The 8420-nt window shown below is 37.7% G+C and overlaps 1 protein-coding gene across 2 annotated transcripts in view; it reads left to right on the plus strand.

Moving 5' to 3' along the window:
* LOC109828860 (vesicle transport protein SFT2B-like) overlaps positions 2881 to 8420 on the plus strand; it is a 17118-nt gene continuing 11578 nt past the window's right edge. The window contains exons 1-3 of one of the 2 annotated variants that reach the window (XM_020395832.1): positions 2881 to 3106; positions 3238 to 3291; positions 8102 to 8175. In XM_020395832.1, the coding sequence (XP_020251421.1) occupies positions 2999 to 3106; positions 3238 to 3291; positions 8102 to 8175 (236 nt within the window). In that variant the 5' untranslated portion in view covers positions 2881 to 2998. The remainder of the gene's footprint in view (positions 3107 to 3237; positions 3292 to 8101; positions 8176 to 8420) is intronic. The other variant, XM_020395833.1, reaches the window with a different exon arrangement.

Genomic DNA, 8420 nt, shown 5'->3' on the forward strand with positions numbered 1-8420 from the left:
AATGGGGGGAGGATGAGAACGGAGGAGAGAGAGGGGGGTTGGGAAATTAAGAGGTCACGGGAGAGAGAGGGGGAGGATGAGAACGGAGGAGAGAGGGGGGGATTAAAACAAACTGTACGGGACTACTTGTCCCGTACAGTTCGGATGATGCAAAACCGACTATTTTCTCCTGAAAGGGTCGGTTTTGCTCATTAAAAATCTAAATGGTCGTTTTTGCTTATTAAATTTTTTTAAAAAAGACTTTTTTAAAAATTTGTCCTTCTCTTTTTATTTTCCCTTAACTTCTTCTACCCTCAATGAAACCCAAATATGCCTTAAAAAGCTTAGGTAGGATGTATTCAAACAGGTAAACTCTCTTCCCTTTGTGGAAAGAAGTGGGTTTTGTAGCTTCACGTCGGCAATAGCAGAGACTTTCTTGATTGGTAAGGATAAGAGAACCACTAGATTTATGAAGATAATTCCTCTATACGAGGTTTTCTTTTTTGTAATATCCATATTTTCCCCCCTTGACTCCTTATGTAAGTCCATGAGTTTTTATAGAACTGACAAAAAATAAAAATAAAAAGATGGCAAATAAAAACATATTTATATAGTAAGCTCTCATGGTCAAATACTAATCATTGATTAGAAATATGATATTAAGCTAGTCAAATACTAATCATTGACTAGAAATATGATATTAAGCTCTCGTGGTCAAATACTAATCATTCACTAGAAATATGATTGGTGGATTATCGATGAGATTTGTGGTTTAGGAAATCGAACAAGGGATGGTTGGTTCGTTTCCTTATAAAAAAGAAAGAATTGGAAATTAGTGTTGAGAACCATTTTTAAATGATTTCCGTGTTTTTTCATAGTTTACAAGTATGGTGTATTTATATAAAAAATTTATTTTCTTAAGTTTGGTCAAAGGTACAAAATGAATAGAACATTTTAAGAAAGCATTATTTCACAAAAAGTAGAAAAGTGAGGTATATCTTTTAATGGAGAAATATCGCCGTGTGTCAAGTTTCTTGCCCCTTTTCCACCCAAAGCAACAGAGATTGAGTTTTTATAAGAACACTCATTTTCTTTACGTTTTAGAAATGCTATTTCGTAAAAACCAAACAAACCAAACTTAGTTTTAATGAGTTATGTTTTGCACTTTTTTCCATTGCGCCACTGTTAGGGGGTTGTCCACGTGTTTTATACAAAAATGAGTGAACTTTATACACCCATAACCAACATCATTCATTCAAATTTGCACACCAGAAAATAAGGGGAGATGAGTGTAGAGTTGGCGTCGGATCGAAGGAAACAGGAATGCTGACACGCGGCCGACCGCCCATGGCGCGGCGGTCGACCGCGATGTGCACGAGAAATCAAGGGGAGCTTCTGCAGTTTCGGCGGTCGACCGCGCGTGGCGCGGCGGTCGACCGCGCTGTGGCTAGACTGTTTTCCTAGTGACCGCTCGTGGCGCGGCGGTCGACCACGTATCGGGTTTTGGGTTTTAGTTGGTTTTCCAGACCCGTTTTCTGGTGAGTTGTATATATACCCTAAACTCGGTTTTAGGGTTATGCAAGGGAGATTTTAAGCTGTTGAAAGGGGATTTCTAGGGCTTCTATTGTTGGAGTCTATTGGAGAGATCAAGTGGTCTTATTTGAGGGTTTGTGGTAAGATTTGTAACCCTAATTTGTATTCCTCTTGATTTCTATTAGTGAAACTCCCCTCTCCTTACCCCGTGGACGTAGGCACATTGCCGAACCACGTATATCTTGTGTTCTTGCTGAGATTGGTTTGCTTGTGTTCGTTTGTGGTCTACTATTATTCGTGTGTGTACTTTTGATCTTGTCGATTCGGGCTTCCGCGGCGCCCAACAATGAGCTTCATGGATTATTTCCTAAGAGTCATTCCTCCCGTGCCTAGCTAAAATCAGTATCGCAATATTGAAGATTACTTCCCCTAATAGTAAATGAAAGCAGAGGAAACAAGTATTTGGTATGACGAAAATACATCTTATCTATCTCTCCTTCAGAGAGTGAGGCGCATATACATGATAGATAATGGCTTTAATGAATTGATGCGAATTAAGTTGTAATCTGGGGTGATAGAAATAGTAGTGTCATCATCTTCGCTGTTGAAGGTTGGACATGTCAGCCTTTCCAAACTCTTTGAAGGCACGACCAGCCAAAGTTGTTGTCTCCCTACAAATTTGTACGAACGTCTTCCTTTATGGTTGTCTTGTTTTTTCTCTTTTTTACATGGCCGTTCATGATTTTCTCGTGTTTATTCAATCAGGCCAGTGTGAAATCTGCTTAGGAGATTTTACACGTCCATCCATGGTTATCTCGTGTTTATTCGATCAGGTCAGCGTGAAATCTAGTTAGGAGATCTCGTTTGGACTGTTATGCCAATGTGTGAACTTTGATTATCTAATAGACATCGAGGCCGAAGGCTTTTGGTTTGGTGCAATTGGCAACTAGCCCTCTATGTTATCTCATGTTTATTGAATCAGGTCAACATGAAAACTAGTTCGGAGATATTGTTTAGACTATTATGCTAAGGTGTAAACTTGGATTATCTAACGAACATCGAGACCGAAGACTTCTGGTTTGGTACAATTGGCAACCAACCTTCTATGAAAATGTATTAACACAGATTATAAACGAGAGAGTCTTACCTCGACCAGGTTTGAGTAGGAAGAGTTAAATATGAAATAATTTCGTTAGTTTTTTTTTATCTATTTAGTGAAGCATTAATGGTTTTTCAGATTATAAAGGGTTGGTTTGGATCGGCTTCATCAAGTCGGGAATTTCGGCCCACTCCAATTTCGGCCCAGTGACCATCCTAAACCTGAGGTCCTGACTGTTAACAACTCCACTTATCCGCGGGTAAGCAGACCGCAAGAATTGAGAAAGCGAAGAAAAGTTACCAAAGCTCCATTGCTCTCTCCTTCAATCAAAATCAAAACGAGAGAAGCAATGATCCCTGTTTAGAATTTTCAAGTCCTGAAGTGAAAATGGACAAGATCAGGGGATTCCACCAGTCTCTTGTCGGAGCGGACGAAGAGCAAGAGGAGGATTTTCTAGGCGAATTCAGTGGCTCATGCTCGCTGTCTCCTGTTCAGGCAATGCTCCTAATCTCACCAATTAACATTATAGAAGATAGAATCAAGAAATTTTTGATGTGCGCTTCTTTTGTTTTGCAAATTTCTTCAATGGGGTTTTTCTGTTTTCACCTTATGGTGATTTGATGCAGAGGTTATATGGGTGTGCTGCGTGTTTGGTTGCGGGCTTGGCTTTTATGCTACTGGTACGCATTTGGTACTATTTTATTTTTAGTGTATTTAGTAAGTTTAATTTTCTGCTGCAAACAAATTTCCCTATACCTTGGTTTATTGACAACCAAAGTTTTTGAGGTAGAAGCATGTCCATTCACATTTCCACAATTAGCTAGTTGGTGGTCTAAAGCTTCATTAACAGGAGGAGAAAGTTTGCAAAGGTGCTTAGCTGCATATTGCACGCTTCATCAGGAGGAGAATGTTATAACATGATGGGAAGGCAAACATTTTTAGTGACCTATATGACCGTTCTTTGTTTCGAATAGAACATTTTTGGATGGAGGAGTGCACTTGTAATAAGAAGATGCATCTCTTTGTTCATCCTTTGAACTGCATTCTGTTAAGAGAAGATTGCAATCTAACTTGAATCCCATGTGAGCATTATTAGTATGTTTTCTTCATCGAATCAACCTGAAAAATTCCGCTCCAAGTTTGATTTGCACTTGGAAGTCGCGTTTGGTTTTAAGCGAAGTTCAAACTAAGCATGCCACCATCTATTGGGTTCACATTTTAACATGTCACATGGATGGATGAATGGATGGGTAGAATGGATCTCATTGCTCAGAAGGAACATAAGGAAAAACTAATTTGTACCTCATACTGATGATATTTTGGAACTGTAGGTGTTGCCTAACCAAATTCTTGTGCGGTAAGTAAAAGTCCAAAGCAGTGAGGGCGAACAAGTGGCACGTCTAAACCTGTTCTTACTGAATTAGGTTCTTCATGAAAATGCAATGACACAAATTTGGCTGCGGTTCCCATCCTGCAAATTACGATGCCACCAAGTGAAGATAGTTTTATAACAAAAGCAACTCTGAGTACATAAATAAGATAGTTTTGTAGCAAAAGTGACTCTGAGTACATATATCAATGTACATATTGTATGAGTTGGCTAAAAAAAGTTATAGCATTGAGATCTATATTAACTATATTTGCCAATACAGAACATAGAAATAGGATACAATATGCGAGATGAACACATAATACAAGTCTCAGAAAAAGAAAACACGGAACATACATACATGCACACACGTGTGCACATGTGCTCATGCACACACGCAGGCGCAAGTACACATGCGCATGCATGCACACTGTGCATACACGCACGCACACTGTGTATGCGTGCACGGCCCCCCACGCACACATGCAGGCACAGGTGCCAATGCGCATGCACGCGCGCAGGCTGCTCATGCATGAATGTGCACAGACAATCACCCGCCCACCCACACAAAATTATATCTAAGTTAACTGAAAAGTTACAATAAACTATCCGGGGGAAGTTACAAGTTAGAGATATATACATATATAAAAATTAAGTTTCCATACAGAAATGGTATTTCGTGTATAACACAAAAACATGGAAAAAGTTATTTAATGCAACCCTTTTTATTTATGATTCCTATTATATATGCTTAATTTGTGTCATTCATTCAACATTTGTCTTGTCATTTATATTTTTCAAATTTATGTCATTGTTTTCAATATTTTTTTATAAAACGTTTCTTTAAAATCCTATAACTACCCTTTGTAAATATTTTTAGATTTTACAAATTAATGAAAACCAGTATCACATGTGTTTTCATGCTGTCAAATAATTACCACTAATATCAAAAAAATATCTAAGAATATAATTAGAGTTAAGTAGTTATCACAAAAATATCAGAAAAGTTGTCCTAAGAATATAATTTCTGTGGCCTGAAAATATTTTCCATACTTTGGAATATGGTATGGTGTCATGTCAGAAACCATTTTTTTAAACACAAGTTTTCCACTCGATTTAGCATGTCTGTCGACTATGCACGGGATCTCAAGACTGAACTCTGCAATCTTTACATGCTAGTCGTCTTTCCTTGCAACGACCTCTTTTTCTCTTATGCTTGTCAACAATCTGCGTAAATAATGAAATGTCGATTATCATTGATAAGAAATTATAGGACTAGTATTTACAGTCTTATATTGTTAACAAATGTGATCATCAAAGCATAGAAAAAAATACGCTCAACTTTTTATACATCCTTTCAATGGGAAAAATAGTAATGAGAATAGATGAGACCATATTGTTGAAAAGTTCTTAATACAAGGGAGGTTCCTTCCCTTCCCCTCAAAATTTCCACTCAACAAGACCCTGAAAAACTGTCCATCTTCTTTCTTCCTTCAATTTTCTCGTTTTGCATTTGTTGGAATTTGTTTGGACTTTGGAGAGTTAATTACCATTTTCTTAGAAAAAGAGTATGTACTTAAGGTACTAATTTGAAAAATGACTTACAGGTCATGAATCCACAAAAGACACAAATCAAATAAGTATTAGTAGTGGAAATGGGTTGTGAATTAACAACAAATTTACTTGGTACAATGGTTTGTTTAAGTGGAATCCATATATTCTGTTATGTAATTATCTCCGTGATAGAGGCGGCATAGAGATGTTGTCACCGGCAATACATGACTAGCAGCCATTCTTTTTGTTTCTTAAAACCTGAGAAGGTTGATCAACTTATTGAAGGTGGGATTCCAGGGTAAGTATATATAGTAATCAGTGATGATTGTCCAACGTGAGATGGTAGTTGAGCTTGCATGTTCCTGGTTTTACCATCTTGTAGGGTAGGGAATTACTAATTTACCAGGGACAGTGAAGTGTGAATATATAACTAGAGTGTCTTTTGGCAGTTCCGATGATTTGGACAGCTGTGCTTGAGTTTTGTTCTGAAGAAAAAGAGCTTGGCTGTGTTTTTCATTATTTCGGTTTATGCCATTCCACTTTTCTGTTTATTCAAAGACCGTATGCAAGATATCAGTAACACTTCTAATTCTGTGTTTTGCAGCTCTTATGCATTAGTTTCAACATTTCCTCTTTTCCCTTCTGGAAAAAAATTCACTTTTGTCTTTCTCTTTGAGAAATTCAATATCTATTATTTGAATTTGTTGGTGATGAGGGCTACATGAGAGATCTCTTTTAAAGCGTTCTGTATCACCACACTGTAATACATACATGGCAAAAAGTGGAAATCATGGATTAAATGAGGTTTCATGTTCCTTTTGTTTCCTTTTCTTTTCTTAAGCCAGTAATGTTTGCAATACATTTAGGCCTATAACCTTAACCTCTACATGCATGCATGAGGATATTGGATTTGAGCTGTCACCTCATTTAGCAAAATGATCTATCAAGATGACATAGAAGTGGTAGTGTCCACACCTTCCAATGTGACTAGCAGGGTGGGCCACACCACTAGTCTATTTTCATGGCAAAATGAGCTACCACCTTGTACCCGCCCTTTTCCTATGTACGTGTGTGTATGCATGCCTGCAGATGTGCGTGCATAGGGGAGGGATCACCTGCTGCCTTATCATCTCATCTTTGGAGCTTAAAAAGAATTGGAGCTTCGGTCTTTTTCCAATTCTTATAAAATATGAACTGCGAAATTGTAAGTCACTTTAGGCTGTTTGGTTTAGATTGTACAGTCTGCCAACTTGCGGCTAATATATGTTATTGGATGTAATTGGAATAATAAGAGAGTACATATTACCTTCAGAAAACATACTAATAAAGCTAGATTGGTTGGTTCATTTATTTGAGATTGAGTTCCAATCTTCTCCTTTTGATAGAAATGTGGTGAATTCCAATTCCAAACTTATTGGGAATCTGAGATCTATTATTAATAATAATCAAACGGTGGATTTAGCCCATGTCCCAAAAACTGAAGAGCATGGAGCACAAGTCTGATGGCTACTGGTTCATGAGTGTTTTTCTGATATGCTAGAAAAATCCATGAGCTCTAAACTTTTGATGTTAGGCTTCACGTGTTATCGAAAGAATGTTACATAAATTTGAGAAAAACAGGCTTGTCTAATTTTTTTTCTTTTTTTTTCTTTTCGTAGTTATTGTTTAACTCTAGATCAGCATTATCCAGTAACAGAATGCACATGACTACCATTATAAGAGAACTCTATATGTCATCATTAGACTCTGATTGGTGCTTTTGGTATCTTTTTTTGGTAAAAGAAATTTTCATTAACCGAGTTATCATTTAAGATACAAAACAAAACAAGGGCATACCCTGGGGTCTACAGCACCTCCTCAATAGCCAGTGTTCAATCCAATACTGCACTTGAGGAGGAGCATTAACACTAAGCAAACTAGCAACCGCGTCCACATTAATCATCTTAAAAATACCATTGACACTCTTAACAACACACTGGAAACGCTCATATCCTCTCCCTTCACACATGGTATACAGTAGCAGAGAGAGCAGATCTAAAGATCCGCTTCTTAATAGATTTTCCCTTCACCCGCAAGCAGAACCATTGGACTTCTTCCCTCCAACACATAGGATCTCTACCAATATCAAACTAAAGCAGAGAAAGGGCAGAAGAAGAACAAATGCTCAATGCACTCAACTGATTGATTGCATAAAATACACTTGCTTTCCTGCAGAATGTGCAAATGGACCAAACTACTTTCAGTTGCTAAAATATCCTGCATAACAAGCCGCATAAGAAGCCACATCACAATACAATCCTGAGGAATGGATACATTATTCCACACTAGGTGATGCCAAAAAACTTCCTGCTTGGACTGAAATTAGAGACCATGCAGAATGCTTGGCATATATACCTTATCACCTTTCACCAGACAAGGAAATTTTGTAAGGACAACATCCAAATATCCACAAGAAGCAATCAGCCATTCCCTAATGTGCAGCAATTTCTTCCAAAACCAAGAGTCAATTGCTCTTAACTTGAACCTCCCATATAATATCTGCTAATGATCATTTCTTTCTTTTGCAGTCGCTCATCGTTTTCTACAGACCTGTCAAGTTTGCGGTACTATTCAGCTTCGGTAACCTACTGGCAATAGGAAGGTGGGTTCAAGGTTTACAAAAAGCAAGCACCTAAAAATTCTACACATCACGCATTATAAGCTAGTACTTATTACTGCAATGTGTTTACTTTCTGCTGAACTATCTTGAGGGGCCTATAATGTTTTGCTGATTTTACAAGAGTTTGTTTCTCTTACTTTTAACTGCTTAGTTTCTTCTTCTCTTTTCTGTTTACTTCACACCCTCAAAGTAGTGGCACTGGCAATGAACAAAAAGTGTAAATTGAC

The sequence above is a fragment of the Asparagus officinalis genome, chromosome 1 (assembly GCF_001876935.1).
Source record: "Asparagus officinalis chromosome 1, Aspof.V1, whole genome shotgun sequence".
NCBI lineage: Eukaryota > Viridiplantae > Streptophyta > Magnoliopsida > Asparagales > Asparagaceae > Asparagus > Asparagus officinalis.